Genomic DNA, 17083 nt, shown 5'->3' with positions numbered 1-17083 from the left:
CCACCAATGCCTCTGTTTCCTGCGGGGCCCAGGTACTTAAGTGGTGGGAGGGAGAGAGCATGAGTGGTCACAGCACCCCTGTTGGTTTGGTGCCAGTGATCTCCAAAAGAAACCCAGAAGGCTGGACACACCTCCCTGCTCCCCCCTCCCCCATCATCAACCCACACCTCAAGAAGCACACTACAGCTGCCTGCTCTCTTGCCCCCCTTGCAGCCAGCCTGGAGGTTCCCAAGGTGCAGGGTGAAGGCTATCCAGGCTTTTTTTTTTTCCCTAATTAATTTTTAGGCACATAAGTATGGGTATACAAATCAGTATGTAAATGTAGTATGTGCTTGCCTTGGCACGCTCCATGGAGCTCAGAGGAGAATCCTGGGTATTTGATCTATTGTCCATGAACTTATAGAGAGTATCCTGTCTGTGTTCCAGTCTCTTCATAGGAACACTGGAATTACAGATACCCAAGCTACACTGGCTGGTTTATACATGGAAGCTGGGGGTTGAACTTGGGTCTTCAGGTGTGTACAGTAAGCTTTTTTTTTTTTTTTTTTTTAATTCACCAAGCTGTCTCCCTCACACCACACTGGGCCCTTGTTTGGGAGTGGGGCTTGGGGAAGCCATAGACAGTAACCATGTCACACGTCATCCCTTAAGTACCCAGGAGACAACCAGGATGCCATCAGCCATCCTGTCTGAGCTCCAAGGTGCAATCCTTTCTTCAGGGGTGGGGGACCATGTGGGAGGGGATTGGGAGGAGCCCCACCAGGCCACACTGCTACCAGCACCTTCTGAGCAAGGCTGGGAGGGCTGAGGTATCCTGGGTTCTGGGAAAGCCTTCTGTCTGTCTGATGGAGGTCAGGATGCTCCAGTCCCCAGCCACCATAGGGAATGTGTTCAGTGTATTAAGTCTGAGCAGCGCTCGCCTGTGAGCAGCGCTCGCCTGTGAGCCTGTGTGGGACTGGGCTCCTCCTGGACCTGGCTGGCTCTGTGTACACCAGTTCTTAACATGGCATGAAAAATCAGTCCTTCCCAACTGCTACAGGGTCAGATGTTCACCACAGAGAGATGCTGAGTTCCTAAGTCCCAGGAGCTCAGGTTGCAACCCTGTCAGGAAGTATTCTTCACCATGACGACCATGAGTCCCTCAGGGGACTCTACATTTGGGGGCTAGAAGGGTTCGGTGGTACAGTACTTACCAGACATGCCCCATTCTACCCTTAGCACACCCAAAAAATACACACATGTACACACACAGGCATCATTAACTGCCTGTACACCTGTAGACCCAGAAACTCCAGGCAAAGCCACAGGGCTGGCCATGTGACAACAGTACTGGAGTGACAAGCCACAGGCTGGGAAAGTTCCCTCTCATTCTCAGACCCTCTCTATATGCAGGAGACTACATCAGAAAGCAGCCTCAGCCACTCGATGGCTTATCACTGATTGCGGCCTTTCAGAGCAATATGTCAGCTCTGTAGAGCTCACTGGATTCCAGGGCCCTGGGACTGCAGGCCGGAGGGAGAGGCCATTGTTTGGCCACATACTTCTTCCCTCTGAAAACTCAGCCACTTGTTTTTGTTTTGAGACAGGGTTTCTCTGTGTAGCATGTGGCTGTCCTGGAACTCACTCTGTAGACCAGGCTGGCCTCAAACTCAGAAATCTACTTGCCTTTACCTCCTGAGTGCTGGGATTAAAGGTGTGTGCTGCCACAACCAGCTGGCTTGGTTTTGAAGCTGTAGTGAGTCCTAGTGACCTGACAGGAAATGTCCCTAGCCAAACTTTTGGCTGCACCATGTGACTCATGGAAACCACCACTGCAGGCATTTGCTGGCTGTCACCCTGAGGCCTACAAGCATCCATCCTGGGGCAGACAGAAGGTCTTGTCTACTCAGGCCATTGCAGTAGCAGGAGAGGTACACATGATTGGTACTTCTGGTTGGTGACAGCCAGCTTCTTGGCCAGCGTGAGTCCCCACAAAAGTTATGTGGTATATGGGGACAAAGTTCTTATATCCTCCTGCTTGGATGCACCTATTCCAACCTCAACTCAAGCAAGGTGAACCTAGCAGAGGGGTAGAGATATCAGACCCCACAATGCCACACGGGCCAGACCTTATAGTCATGAGGGCCTGTCAGCACTGTATTGTTACCCTTCAGCAACATGATCTGCCTTGCTGTAAAAATTTTGTTACTGGACTTTTTGTTTTTGTTTTTGTTTTTCGAGACAGGGTTTCTCTGTGTAGCCCTGGCTGTTCTGGAACTCACTCTGTAGACCAGGCTGGCCTCCAACTCAGAGAGATCCACCTGCCTCTGGCTTCCCGAGTGCTGGGATCAAAGGTGTACACCACTGCCAGGTGGTGGTGGTGCACACCTATAATCCCAGCACTCAGGAGGCACGAGGCAAGCGGATTTCTGAGTTCGAGGCCAGCCTGGTCTACAGAGTGAGTTCCAGAACAGCCAGGGCTACACAGAGAAACCCTGTCTCGGAAAAAAAAAAAAAAGGTGTGCACCACCACTGCCCAATTGCTGTTACAAAATAAATACTTTTATTACTCCTGTTTTCTTGTTTTCATATTTTGAGACAAGGTCTCTCTTTCCCTCCCTCCCTTCCCCCTCTCTCTTTCTCTCTCTTCTTGGTCCCTGGGTGTCCTGGAACTCAAGACACCCGCTGGCATACTTACCAGAGAGAGAGAGAGAGAGAGAGAGAGAGAGAGAGAGAGAGAGAGAGAGAGAGAGAGAGAGAGAGAGAGAGCTGGGGGAGGTGGGATTCAAAGGACAACTTGTTGGAATTGGTTCTCTATTGATGTGAGCTTCATGTGTTACACTTGAGTCATCAGGCTTGGCAGCATCTGTCTCTGACCACTGAAGGGTCTCCTCAACTCTTTTTTTTCTCTTTCTCTTTTTTTTTGGGGGGGAGCTTAAATTACCGATTTAGATTTTTAAATTATATTTACTTGATTTTTGTGGAGGTGGGATTCACATCACAAATGTGGCACTCAGGTGGCAGCTTGCTGGAGTTAGCTCTTCACTTCTACCTTGTGGGTCTGTGGGACCACACCTAGTTGCCAGGCTTGGCCACAGACACACTGAGCCATCTTGCTAGACTGGGACTGTAGGAGGGACCGGTTGAAGACCAGGCTGGGTTCTTGGCTAGCACCCCAAAATATCCCCCTGTATGAAGGTTGTTAGACCTGCCTGGTCCTCATCAAGGCCTCTTAGCCATGGTGAAATGCACCTGTTGGCTCACTATGTGCTCAGTATCTTGGGTGGTGGGCAGCAGCTTGTCATCCTGGACAGACTGAAGCTTTTCAAGATCTCCAAGATACAGGCAAGGCAGTCACTCAGGGGTCAGGGAGCACAGCTCCCGGTTTCTGCTGCCTCTGCTGCCTGATGATTTGGAAGACTTCTCCCGTGTACTATACGACATGCTTCTCAGAAATAGACAGCGGCAACAGACCACAACACTACAGGGAGGGTTTGGTCCTGGTTATACTGAAACCCCTTATGTAGAACAGACTGTCCTTGAACTCACAGAGATCCTGCCTCTGCCTCCCTATTTTTAAAGATTTGTTACTGCTTTTATGTGCTTGAGTGTTTGCTCGTGTGTTTATTTGTCCACCATGTGCATGCAGGAGCCCACAGAGGCGAGGAGGGGTTGTCGGATCCCATGGAACTGTGTTGGGGCAGGTTCTCTGCAAAAGCAGCAGGTGCTTCTAACTACCAGACCATGCCTCCAGCACACCTCAGAGGATCTGACCCTCACCCTAATGCCACCTTTCAGGTGTGGGTGGAGGATTTGGTTCCTGGTGGGTGGGTGCTGAGACAGATTTCAGACAGTTGGGTCTTGGAATAATGCTTGCCACTCCCACACCAAATATGGAAGTTTAACAGGGTATGGAGAACACCCTATTCTCACTTTTATTTATATATTTGTCATCTTGTTGAATATTTTATTTTTATTTTTTAAAAGATTTATTTATTTTATTATTTTATGTGTATGAGTACACTGCAGCTGTACAGATGGCCGTGAGCCATAATGTGTGTGGCTGCTGGGAACTGAACTCAGGATGGCCCCGCTCCCTCCGGCCCACTTGCTCCAGTGTAATTCACTGTAGCTGTCTTCAGATGCACCAGAAGAGGGCATCAGACCTCATTATGGGTGGTTGTGAGCCACCATGTGGGTTGCTGGGATCTGAACTCAGGACTTTCATAAGAGCAGTCAGTGCTCTTACCTGCTGAGCCATCTTGCCAGCCCAAATATTTTATTTTTATAGGTTTGTGTGTGTGTGTGTGTGTGTGTGTGTGTGCACGCGTGAGCGCGTGTGTATGTATGTGATAGCAGTATCCAGAGAGGCCAAAAGAGGACATAGGATTCCCTGGAGTTGAAATTAGAGGTGGAGGTGGTCGGGACCTCCTGACATGGGTTTTGGGTCCTTGTGCTCTGAGCCTCCATCGACCACCACAGGTAGCATTTTTTCTTTGTGTGTGTGTACATATTGTGGAAGTCAGAGGCCAACTTGTGGGAATTGGTTCTCTTTCTGCTCTGTGGGTCCTAGTGGTCTAATTCTGGTTGTCAGGCTTGGCAGCAAAAACCTTTATTGGTTAACCGAGATGGGTCTCACTCTGCAGCTCTGGCTAGCTTAGTACCAGGCTGACTTGTTGGAACCCACAGAGATCTGCCTGCTTCTGCCTTCTTCTCGAGTGCTGGGACAAAAGGTGCAGCACTTGGCCATGTGTGGTCTTGGATCTCTGTAATTCAGTGCTTAGTTAGCTCTACTGCTCCTTCCCCACCACACTGGATGAGAAACCCCAGCCTGAGTGTGTGGCTGAATATCTGGCCACTGGGGACTCAGGAGCCACCCACAGGAGGAACACCCATCCTTGATCTTTGACTATGCTAGCAAGGAAGGGCCCAGCCCAGCCACGCACAGTTCACATTCTCCTGCCTGGCTTTGCTCTGACTCTACATTCCCCTCATTTCCAAATCCCTGTTCAACTTCCCTGTTGGTGACGTGTCTTCACAGATGGTAACCAGAGTCCAGCCAGTGGCCCAGGAGTGACTTGTAAAGTGCCTCAACAGTCCCTCCGGGACAGTTACCTGCCTATCTGGGGAAGGCAGCACCACCCACACCCACCTGGCTGAAGCCTAACACACATGCTGAGGGACAGGGATGGAGCTACCTAGTGAGGCCACAGGCACCACCCTGGGAAGTGCCAGTTCCTGCCCTGCCCACAGAGGGCAGGCTAGGGTGTGGGGACAAAAGGCCTGGGATCCCCTGAGGCCTGGGTGCTCCCCTTCACCTGAGTCAACTTGGCGTCTGCCCTTCATCATCCCTACCCCCGCAGCCTCACCCACCACCCCCGCAAGCCTCCTACCACTTAGAATGCCAACTTCAGTTGCCAGGATACAGTCCAGAGGCCTGGCTCCCTGAGAAGGAAGTAGGTGGGTCAGATGGCATCCTCACCTAGCCAGAAATCCAGGACATGAAAGAGAGCCTTGGCTTTCCACAGCTTCCTTTATTGCGTCTTTGACTCTGTGTTCCTCACTGACTCCTCTGCTTGCTCAGGCACTGGTGTAGCAGCTGCCTACTCCTTCCTACCTGGCGCCCTTTGACTTCCAAAGTCATATGGGTGTGTGGCCATCCAATACCCCATTGCTCTTGAACCTAACTCTTGCCCTCACACCTTCATCAGGGCAGGTGGGATGTTGCTGTCCCCTGTGGCTGGTGTTCTCCATCCCACACCCAAGTGGCCTCTACACCCCTGAAATTAAAGGACCTAGGCCATCGGCTTTGGCTTGCCCCCATGCGTCCGATCCCGGGTCTGATATGCCTCTCTACTGTGTCCTGATCCTTGGCACGCTTGGGACGTGCCTGCGGCGATAATGGCTCTGGGACTGGCCTGGGGACCGTCCTGGGATGGGGACTTGGGTGGGCTGGGCGGCTTGAGCGCACTGACGGCCCTGATGAGACCCATGCGGCGGCGGATGGAATGGTCCAGGTTGACAGTGCAGCGCAGCAAACTCTGCGCCTCGGCCACGGTAAAGGGGAAATCAGTGCCTAGAAAGCGCTCAAAAAGCTCGGGGTCGCCATCCAGGTCCAGTACGTTCTGCAAAGCCTTGGTCATGGTGTGCAGCTCTCGACTGTTGTCGCAGAAGACGTCCCAGAGACGTGCGCGACCTTCTGGCGCGCCCCCTGCCTGCTGCCGGTCCTCCAGGCATTGCAGCACCCAGCTGAGACGACAAGGCCACTGGTTGGCGAGGACGACCCAGGCCACTGCGTGCCGCGGTGTGGGTCCCACTCGGTCGGGCTGCTGCTGCTGCTGCTGCTGCAACAGGCGCACGGTGATGGGCACCGTGTTGACGATGCGCCGCATGGACACCACGTTGTCTGGCACATACTCGTACAGGCAATCACCCTCGTCGTGCAAGCAGCACAGCGCCTCCTGGATGCGCCGCGCCGCCTCCGCGTCCACGCGGCCCTGCGTGCGCTCAGCGTCCGCCTGCGTCTCCACCGCCAGCAGCTGAGTACCCTCACCTGCGCCCAAGTCCCCGGGGCTCTGCGGCTGCAGCTTGATCGTCAACTCCCGGAACAGCAGATCGTCCCGGCTGCGCACCGCGTCGTGCAGAAACTGCAACTTGGTGCGACGGCCCATGACCGGCACCGAGAAGGGTAGCGTGACCGTGCGGTTGAGGAACAGGTATCCGTTGTCCGCTGTGCCCTTCATGTTACCCGCACTCTCCAGGCACGCGGCCAGGATGCTGGGGTCCACAACCAGGATGAAGATGAAGGGCGCGTGGCTATCGGAAAGCAGAGTGTTGATGGCGTTTAGCACGCCCACCACACGCTCCGGGTAGCACGTGTCCAGCCCGGTGACCTCGAGGACCACGCGCAGCCGGCGTCGCTGGTAGATCTCCAGGAAGCACAGGAAATCCGTGAGCAGCTCCACCTCCTTCTTCACCTCGCACATGAAGCCCAGCTGGCTGCCGAACTTCTCACGCGACACCAGGCGCTCGATCTTCTTGCGCTGGCTCACGAACAGGTGCTTGCCCACGGAGTACACGGCCATGAGCAGCCCGGAGCCGGACAGCGTGGTGGCCGCGCCGCCCAGCGCTTTGAGCACGCCACGCTCTCCGTGGCCCGGCGCGTGGCCTCCCAGCGACAGGTACAGCAGCCCCACGCCCAGGCACAGCGCGGCCAGCAGCGCCAGCAGCGCCAGGCACACGCGACGTCGGCAGTGCCACTCGCGTTGGCAGAGGCCATCGCGCGGGCCACAGGGCTTGTTGCCCAGCACCGAGTACACGCTGAAGGGCAGCGCGCCGTAGTGGTGGCGGATGCCGTCGCAAAGCGTGGTCACCAGCCCCGCCCACAGCTTGTCGGTGCCTGCGTACTGCCAGGCACTGAAGCGGATGAACAGGAAGCGCACGTTCCTGCGCCGCAGGTGCAGATCGGTGATCACCGGCTGTAGAAACACCAGGAACCACAGCAGCTGCGGGACGCCCCAGCCGCGCACGCGCCGTGGCTGCCACTGCACGCGCTGCAGCTCCTCACTCTCACGCTGCGCGGCCTCCTGCTGCATCAGCGCTGGAGGAGGGAAGGGAAGGCATCAGTGGAGACTGGGAGAGGGTGGTGTAAGGGGGAGGGGGAAGGGGGAGGCCTGGAGGTCTAGGACAGAAGAAGGAACCTCCCCAAGAGAGGGGAAGGGAGGGGGGGAGAACAAGCCAGGACCAGGCAAAAGGGTAAAGCAGCCTGGGTGTCACAAGAAAGATAGGGCCTTAAGTTGTGGCCACTCCGGGAATGGGTGGTTGGATAAATAAATGAATGAAATGACCGGGTACAAGAATATTGATGGATAGATGAACGAATGAATGAAATGCTCATATACAAGAGAATGGCTGGATATGTGAACAAATGAATGAAATGCCTAGGTGCAAGATAATGAATGACTACATGGATAAATGAATGGGTGAAATGCTCAGGCACGAGATGAATGAATGGATCTATGAATGAATGGGTGAAGTGTGGGAAGAGAATGGACAAGGCATCAAGCAGAACCTGTGTCTTTCTCTGGGTCATTCCTGGATCACTCAAACACCCAGGAGGCACTGGTGGCATCTGAACAATGGGTGGTGAGTACTCTAGGACAGGATGTGAGACCCGTGATGAGTGAGCAGGACCGTCATCTCGCCCGTGACCTAGCCCAGGGTTGGAACTCAGAAACATCCTTCTCTATATCCTGACCTTTTCTCTCCGGCACCTTTGTCACAGCTGGGGGGGGGGGTGCAGGGGGGATGGACGGTCAGCAGGGGCTGCACTCTAGCCATGACTGAGCATGACCAAGGCTGCCATGGGTACAGCAGGAAGGTTCTTCAGAGTGGATTTGGTGGGGATGGAGGTGATGAGAAACGGGCGTGACTTGGAAAAGAGGGCAGGGACCAGAAACCATGCTTCCTGTCCCCCACCCACGATCAGTGTATGCAGATACTTACTCATGATTTTATCCAACATCAAGTGAAGACGGCAGCCGAAGGGAGCATAGAAGCCCACAGTCACAGGGACGGGCACGTGACACAGAGTTTTAGCCAGACAGCTGCAGTAGACATCATCCTCTGTCAGGATGTCTAGGGGTGGGAAAGAGGAACTGAGTCAATGAGGCTGGCTGGGTGCTGTCCTCCCTCCTCCCATGAGTCTTCCATGCCTTCAGCCCTGCTCTGGCCCCAGTACCCTCCCCGCTGAATCCCCAAGGTGACCCAGGTCAAACCCCTACATGGAAGGGCATCTCTGCTCCTTCTAGGCTCTGACTCTGTGCTGTGTTCCCAGCTCTGCAGCATATGCAATCTGGCTATCTTGGTCCTACCTCCCTCGGCCTGCTCAGCCCCTTACAAGCCTGTGTTTCTCCTAGGAAAATCCCATGGGCCTTTCTTGTGGCACAAGGCCCTCAACTGCCAAGACACCCTCACACTCTCACAAGCCCCCTCAGACCCCAGCTCCCCAGGTATGCTCTGTTCCTCACAGGGAGACTCTTGTCTCTTCTTGTGACAAGACAGTAAGAGTCATGGAGGCAGAGTCTTGGACACTGGTCAAAGTCCCCGTATCCAATGGCCACTTGGGGAAAAGTTCCTCATCCAGAGGATCTCAGGCACAAGCACCATAATGTCCCTTCTGCAGGGGTTACCCTGTCCCCTGAGAATTGCTTCTTGAACCTGGAATTCGGGTGTCTAAAAGGTGGGGCTCGGTCACGGAAGCTGAGCCAGCCTTATGGGGTGTAGTGGGCTCCGGGATGGGACAGTGCCTGGCCACAGAGCCAGGAGGAAACTTGGGATAAGGTGAGCTGAGGTGACAATGACCTGCCTGAGCAGGCCTCGTCCCCAGCCATGCCTAATCAATGGGTGATCTCACTTTGCTAAGCCTCTCTTTTTCTGAGTATGAAATGGGCATACCAGCCCCAGGCGCCATGCCGTGAGTCCTCACGAATTACCTGTTGCAGCTGTGTATCCTCACCTCCGCTACCACTCCCGAACCTGGTCAGGCTGCCAGCCCTTCCCTCCACCTGATGGACTCCTGGCCCCCTTATCTGAGGGATACCCCAAGCCTATGCTTGTCTCTTCTTGGCTGTGCCTGGAGCAGGCCACCTAAGAACCTATGCCTAATGTGACCCAGCTATCTGGGTTGTACCCTAATGAGGTCTGGTATAATGGCCCCATTTCAAACCCAGGGCCCCCTTTTTTGTCTGTCTTATTTGTCCTCGGTGTGCTTGTCATCTAGAGATCCTACAGTTTCCTCACTGAGCTGTCTTCCTGTGGTGTGCCATATGGGGTTCCCACATCCCCCCATCCCTGAGTGCACTCCCCTCCCCCACCCAATCCCTGCCTCTTCTTCAACCTCCACTCTAGACCTGTGTCACCCCCCTGCACCCTCCCAGCGCCAGAGCTGGCCAACAAAGCTGCCCCAGGTCATCATCACCCCCTGCCCCTCGTCCTCTCTGGCCTTGTGGGCCAGTGGAGAGAGGCCTAAGAAGAGAGACAGCAAAGGCAGGGCGCCAGCCAAGGGACAAGGGCAGAGGCACCGAACACAGGCCTGGCCCTGAAGTCAGGGACCCCAATAGTTGAGGCAGAGACCCAGGAGGTGGGATGAGCACCCTCTTGACAGGGACCAGAATGTGTATGGAGTGAGGACAGGCCCAAAGTGCCAGCCAGGGAGCAGAAGGCTCAGGCAGAAGCAAGGCAGATACGGACGCAGCCCCAGAAGGAAGGCCTGAGCTGAGCACCCGCGCCGTAGGAGGTGAAGGAGCCGCAGGCTGCGGGCGCAGGCAGGGGCCGCGCCTCGGTGGGCTCGCTGGGCTCCAGGAGGGCGCCGGCTGCAGAGGGCAGGGCTGGGCCGCTGCTGGCCATGGCTGATACTGCGGTGGGTGAGGAGGTGACAGGCTGGGAGGCGCTGGCTGGTCCCATGCGGGCAGCGGCGATCGGGGGTGACCCCTTCTGGGCCCCACGAACTGGACCATGCCGCTGCCGCAGCGGGCTGGGAGGGAGGGGTGGGGGTTGTCGCTGCTGCTGCTGCCGCGGTCGCTGCAGAATGAGGGGCTGGGGACACCGGCGACAGCCGCTGCCACTTCGGTGGCTGCGGTAAGTCTGCTGCCAGTGAGCCTGGGGGGACAGCTGATAGGGCCCATGGGTGTGAGTGGCCACCGGGTCCTGGTACCACTGACGGCAGCATCCTAGAAGGAAGGAAGTGGGGGTGACTGGGACTGAGTCCCAGTCCCCGGGGGGACGCTGGCTTGAACCAGGTTGTGCTGTTTGGTGAGGCTGGACTGGAGCATCCATGGGAGCCCCAGAGGCCCCCGAGGTGAGAGGGGCTCAAAGGACCCAGGGGAGGGCGGAGGCAGAACACACAGGGTTTGTGCTTTTCAGGGAGGACACAGAGAGAACACCAGTTATCAGTGTATCTTGGCACCCCAAATCCTGAGACTAACTTCCTATATCCCAAGAGGGTCCCCACTACAAAGTCTCAGGGTGAGGGTGGTTGAGGGCCTGGCTAGTCAGAAGTGGCCAGAGTGGTGACTATGAGGGAGGGAGGGACAGGCCAAGAGCTGAGAAGGCCGGTGGGCAGGAGTCTGTGACAGTCTTAACAGGAAGTCACCGGCCCCTCCTCACTTGCCTTGGTTATTGTGGGAACCTATCTGAGCCACCAGCTCATACACACTCAGAAGGGGCCTCCCCCACTGTCCTTCCTTCTCCCACCATATGGCTCCTCTGGAGGCTAGCCCCCATAGCATGGAGATTTGCAGACAAGACTCCCCTGCTCCCACCCCCGGGGAACATTCAACCTTTGGATTCTCCAGGAGACAAGCAAGGTGATACACACCTGTTGTCTCGGGCTCGTGGGAGAGGCTGGGGCAGAAGGAGTGTTTGAACCTAGGTCAAGGCCAGCCTGGGCTACAGAGCGAGACCCTGTCTTAGCCCTTTTCTGTAAGACCAATCTCACTCTGTAGCCCAGGCTAGCCCGGAACTTGCAACAATCCCCCCATCTCAGCCTGGAAAATGCTGGGACTCCAGGCATGTGCCACAGTTGGCTCTTGTGGCTTTTCTCCCTGGAGCCCGTTTCTTCCCTTGTACATAAATTCAGCACCCAGCCACCCCTACCTGCCTCTCCTGCCACAGCCCACCCCTCAAAAATGAGCCCTTACCTTTTTGGTGCCCCAACTCGGGGTCCAAAAAATATCGTTCATTGGGGGTCCGGGCATTCTTGGTGAAGTGCACATTGTAGTTCTTCTGCATGGCGGGCCGTGACGTCAGTGGCCCTGTCCTACATAGAAGGGTCAGTGTTCAGCTTGGCGGGGCTCCTGGCTCCCTGGATCTATGATGGCCCCCGTGACCTTGGACAGGCAAAAGGCAAAGTAAAGATGGGGGGGGGGCGTTGCTTGGGTCACTGTAGTGAGCACAGAATGGAGAAGTGGCATGGCCACATGAAAGACAATGGCCAGACAGCTGGAGGTTACTTTGGGGCCAGGTGGGGAGTACTGAGGTTGTGGGGGAGGGCTCGAGGATGCTGATGCAGCCTGACCTCGGAAACCACCAAACCAAGCTAATCTGAAGTCCAAGAGTTAGAAACTGCCCAACATGGTGGCACATGTCTTTAATCCCAGCGCTCAGGAGACAGAGGGAGGGGGACCTCTGAGTTTCAGGCTAGAAAGAGCTACACAGTGAGACCTCCTCTCACAAAGCAAAAACATAAACAAACAAACAAACAAACAAAGCCTGGGACTAAAGGAGATGGAGAGGAGGGTCGGGAAACAGGCGGCCTTCTGCCGAGTCAAGGCAGCCTCTGGGGGGCAGCGTGTGTCACAGGCTCTGAGAATGAATCAAACCTGAGCTGGGAAAGATACTGTCTGGCCCAGGATGAGGAGAGAGAATCTGGGTGATTAGGGCTGGGGGCCAGGCCAGTGGCCCCACCTGCCACTGCACGCGGCACCCACCCCCTACCCCACCCCACCCCCGCGCCCATCCCAGCCTGATCTCTCAGTACCTACCTGGTGGTGGCCACACGGCCCCAGCTCCCTGCCTGTGGCCCCGCGCAGGCCTGGCTGGAGCCCAGTGGCGCCCGCTCGGCCGGTTCTCCTGCGCGTGTCCCCGCCCTTTGGGCAGGTGCCCAGCCTGCTGCTCTCTAGGACTGGGTGCCTCTGACAGGATGAACCCAGGAGGGGGTGGTGAGTCCTCACACCAGGTTTCTGGGCACCTCTTCTGGTATGGAGGAGGCAGAGTGAATCTCAAATAGACACGGTCTGCTAGTTCCTCTGTGGCCCAGCTGTGTGACTGTGGGTCAGTGACTTCATCTCTCTGAGCCTCAGCTTCCTCATTGCTGAATAGGCCAGGTTGGCACCTGCTTTTTGAAGTTGTCAAGCAGATGAGTCCGCCCAGGCTAGGGCTGGCCCTTCCATACAGCACCAGCTGACCCATTTACCAGGTGCTGCTGCGGGTGCCCCACATAGTACCTGGGAAACAGCACATACAGGGAGTGGCTTCTGAGCCTGGCCACTCAGTAGCCCCCTTTATCATCACAACCCACAGAGCTTTGATAGTGCCCACTTCACAGATGAAAAAACTGAGGCCCAGACCACAAAACACAAAGCCCCTTCCTTGCCCCAGACCACACAGACTAGGGAGTTGAAAGCAGGCAGTGACTTCTGGGGCCCTGCCCTGTGTCTAATAGGACCAAAGAGGTGCTGGGCAAAGGGACACGCTATTCTGTTGAGCTCTTTCCTCGTATCAGCTGGGGTAGGGCTGGGGGAGGCTTCCTGCTGTAAAGACCTGGCCACCTTCCTCCCATTGTGAAGTTTCTTTTCTGCCAGCTGTCCTTCAAGCCCCTTCTTTAGGGACTGTCCTCTGGGAGACAGGGATTGTATTTAGAGGTGAACCGTAGGGTGCCAGCTCCTGCCCACAAGGCTGTGCAGCAAAGGGGCAGAGATCCAAGGCTGCTGGCTCCTGAGAGAGGGCTCGGGTGGAGCTGACTAGTCAGGGGTCTCTATGCAAATTGGGGGACAAAGAGTTTAGTTGTAGGAAACTGGGAAGGGACAGGCTAAGGAACACAGCACATTCCACAGAGGTGGATGCTGTCCCCACAGGGACCCAGCTGAGGGACCCAGCTGAGCCTGGCAGCACACATCTGTCATCACTTGGGAGGCTGAGGCAGGAGAACCATTTATGAGTTCAGGCTATCTGAGCTACATAATGAGGCCTGGTCTTTTTACCACATTTTATGTGTATAAATGTTTTGCTTGCATTTATGTGAGGTCAGAACATGGCATCGGATCCCCTGGAACTGGAGTTATGGGTGGTTGTGAGTCACCATGTGGGTGATGGGAATCGAACCTGGGTCCTCAGCAAGAGCAACAAACACTCTTAACTTCTGACACATCTGTCCCACCCCGAGAGGCCTTATCTTAGGGGTGTTGTATTGGAGCGATGGCTCAGTAGTTAACAGTGCTAACTCCTCTTGCAGAGGACTAGATTCAGTGTGTGCGCGCGCGCACACACACACTTAAATTAACAGAAGAGCCAGCAGCCCTTGTTACTTCTCAGCCACCTCAGTCTACAGTCCCTGGGCCTGGGTGTTTACCCATGCAACAGTGGGCAGTAGATTCCAGGCTTAAGCCCAAGGGCAGCCCAGATGCTACAAATACAATCAGAACGAGATGGTAGGGTGTGACCTGCTGGGCTGGGGGCAGCCCCAGACTTGTTGGCTGGCAGAGCCCATGAACTGGGCCAGGTGTGCCTAGAGCTCACAGGGTGGGTGTGGGTGCGGAGGATGTGATAAGCCACTGCACAGGTCTGTTTCCACATAAAGAACCTTTACTGAACATCTGTCATCTGGGTGATGCCTTAATATGCCTCCATGCCAACTTTGAACTCAGGGGAGGGTCCCACCTCCCAGGACATTCCCGGTCCTGAGCCTGTGAGCTCCAGCTTCAAGGACACCTGTAGAGCTGAGCATCGAGGGAGGGCCAAGTGCCACATTCTGAGACTGAGGTTAGGGAAGGGCAAGCCTGGGGTCCTCAGGACTTCTGGATCACCACCTGGAACTTACCTGGAACAGAAGAGCCAAGGCAGAGAGCCTGTGAGAGGGCTAAAGCCTGTGAGAGGGCTAAAGCCTGTGAGAGGGCTAAAGCCTGTGAGAGGGCTAAAGCCTGTGAGAGGGCTAAAGCCTGTGAGAGGGCTAGCCATCCACCCCACTCTGCACTAACAGCCTGGGTGGTCCTGGCAGTGAGTGGATCACAGGGGTACCTCCCCACCCAACTGTCCCACACCCAGACCACAGGGGAGCCCAGAGGCAGGAGGGCTAGCCTGAGCTCCTGATGTGTCCTGCTCATTAAGCCCATATCCCGAGTGGCGGGAGGAGTCATCTAGGCCCAGCAGTGCTCTATGGGGTCAAGATAATAGCAGACGGGTGTCCAGTCCACCATTCCGAGCCATCGGGAACCTGGCCAGGGTATGAGATGTCCCACTGGGTCCTGTGCCCACTTCTTCTCTTAGAGGCACCCCAGGGACACAGGCTGGGCATATGATTCCACCCATGTTACCTGTGTCTGGACTTTAAATTCCACGTCACGTACAGTTTGGTAAGCTGGTTCCCCTTCCCAGCACTGATGAGGGACAATGGATGCGGAAGCCCCAAAGCCCACACACATCCCAAAGCAAAGCACCCATCCCCCAGTAACTTACAGGCGGGCAGGGAAGCCACAGAGGCGGTGACCAAGCTCTGGAAGCCCAATGTATGGAGGGCGCCACACAGAAGGCCGCAGGTGAAGGCCAGGAACTGGGGTAGGGGTGGGGGACAGAACACTGTGGGAAGAGGAAGGCCAGGCCCCAGCCCCAGGAGAGGCCTAGCAGGGGTGGACAGATGGGCATGTCCTGTCCCTCACCCGATACCTTGGGGGCTTCCTCTAGATACTGTGGCCCCGAGCCCATGGTGATGAGGAGGGGGAAGCTGTTGTCCTGCAGCACATAGGTCCCCTGGCAACAGAAAAGAGCCTGGGGGCTGGGCACTGACAAAGGGGAGGGAAGGAACCTCACAAGGCAGCATCCAATCCCTCAGAGGCATGTGGGACACCCTGTCGGGCCATGTGGCATTAGGAACAGTCCCTGCCTGGCAGGGATGCTGGGAGAAGCCGACTCTCTGGCCCTTGATGTGGTGGCTGGGAATGAGTACAGCATGGGTATTCAGTGGAGACTACTGGGACTAGCCTGGGACAAGAACCATCATGTTGAGGCCACTAGCTGACTGTGTAGGGATCACTCCTGAGGGGCGGGTTGAAGTTGAAGAAACAGCCCTGCCACCCGCTGGGGCCCTGACCTCCCTTAGGGGCTCCAAGGAGAAGGGGTAGCTGGTAAAGGCACTCTAGGCCTCTTGCCTCCTACGTTCCCAGTGGGCCCCACTGCCCCTAACCTGGAAGCCATGTTGCGGAGCTGGGCTCCCACACCCACCTGGTGGTTGGTGCGGAGTCCATCCATGTGCTTTTGGAACATGGCCGCCCACAGATCTTTGCACAGGAACTTGAGGGCATCGAGCTCCTCCCTAAAGGCCGGTGTCTCCCTGGGCAGCCTGGATGAGGATGTGGAACGAAGCCTGGCCCACACGGTATGTGCATGGGCCTGTGAAATCTTCCCCACCCTAGGTCTTGTCAGCAGGAACCCCAACTTCAGGTCTGCCCACCCTCCCAAGCAGCAGAAGGCAGGTGGGGCCGGTTCTCACCTCTCACCCAGAGCCTGGCCCACGCGGAAGCCCAGGCCCTCCAGGACTGACAGGCTCTTCTTCTTTCCCTAGAAGGCCAAGAAAGGGAGGCTTAGGAGGACACCGTGCAGGTTTCTTCCCTGGTGCTCAATTCTCTTGGCCAGGAAAGCTCAGCTTCTAGATCCTTCTATCAGATCCCTGGAAGCAGTGCTGGTCTCCTGCCCAAGTTGAAGGTTGAGTCTCTGAACCCAGTCCCTTTTGCCTGTCCCAACCCCATGCTGTCCTTGTGAGGTTGGGGCCTACCTGCCAAGTTCACCTAGGCCATCAGTGGCCAGCACAGACACCCAGCTAGAGAAGCAGGGAGTCGGACGTACGCTTGTTGTAGGTGCTCATGCTGTTTGCCTTCAGCCTGGCAGCAGGGGATGGGGGATTGGAGGGTGGGGGGATGGATGGACAACTAAGGCCAGCTGGGCTTCAGAAGGGTTAAGAAGCTGCCCAATGCCACTGTAGACCTGTCACCTGTCACTCCTACTCTCTGGGATGCTGCAGAAGGAAGGTCATGGGTGCCTAACTACAGAGTGTATTTATGGCCAGCATGGGCAACAAAGCCAAAACCTATCTTTAAAAAAAAAATTACAAGATTATAGGCTATCCCTATAGTCCCAACATCAGGGAGTCGAAGGTGGGTGGACCAAGGCCATCAGATCATCCTCAACTAGAGTGAACTGAAGCCAATTACAGCGAAGGGTTGGGGGACAAGGCTTAACAGTAAGGTATTCACCTAGTACACCTGAGACCTTGCATTCAGTCCAACTCCAACACCACCAAGTTCAAATGAAATGCCAGCTCAGTGGGGGGGGGGGG

General features: G+C 55.8%; 2 protein-coding genes across 7 annotated transcripts in view; both read right to left on the bottom strand.

Annotated features, from left to right (window-relative positions):
- Positions 1-5493: 5493 nt before the first annotated feature.
- Nkpd1 (NTPase KAP family P-loop domain containing 1) lies at positions 5494-13740 on the bottom strand. Of its 2 annotated transcripts, none has more exons than XM_031385573.1 (5): positions 12522-13740; positions 11679-11867; positions 10263-10709; positions 8485-8616; positions 5494-7579 (listed from the first exon to the last, which is right to left on the bottom strand). In XM_031385573.1, exons 2-5 carry the CDS (start codon positions 11767-11769, stop codon positions 5775-5777), a joined length of 2475 nt encoding a protein of 824 aa, XP_031241433.1. In that variant the 5' UTR covers positions 11770-11867; positions 12522-13740; the 3' UTR covers positions 5494-5774. The 2 variants fall into 2 exon arrangements, with proteins under 2 accessions (XP_031241433.1, XP_031241434.1); XM_031385574.1 differs by having other exon boundaries at positions 11679-11797; positions 12522-13739.
- Positions 13741-14322: 582 nt separating this feature from the next.
- Trappc6a (trafficking protein particle complex 6A) overlaps positions 14323-17083 on the bottom strand; it is a 7488-nt gene continuing 4727 nt past the window's right edge. For 2 of the 5 annotated variants that reach the window (XM_031385570.1, XM_031385569.1), the window contains exons 2-6: positions 16241-16308; positions 15973-16090; positions 15418-15505; positions 15211-15304; positions 14323-14575 (exon numbers count right to left, since the gene is read on the bottom strand). In XM_031385570.1, coding sequence (XP_031241430.1) covers positions 14544-14575; positions 15211-15304; positions 15418-15505; positions 15973-16090; positions 16241-16308 — 400 coding nt within the window. In that variant the 3' untranslated portion in view covers positions 14323-14543. The remainder of the gene's footprint in view (positions 14576-15210; positions 15305-15417; positions 15506-15972; positions 16091-16240; positions 16309-17083) is intronic. The other 3 variants (XM_031385571.1, XM_031385568.1, XM_031385572.1) reach the window with 2 other exon arrangements.

Source organism: Mastomys coucha, unplaced genomic scaffold (genome assembly GCF_008632895.1).
Source record: "Mastomys coucha isolate ucsf_1 unplaced genomic scaffold, UCSF_Mcou_1 pScaffold21, whole genome shotgun sequence".
Lineage (NCBI taxonomy): Eukaryota > Metazoa > Chordata > Mammalia > Rodentia > Muridae > Mastomys > Mastomys coucha.
Note: the sequence above shows the minus strand (reverse complement) of the source record. Positions and strands in the feature narration are given on the sequence as shown.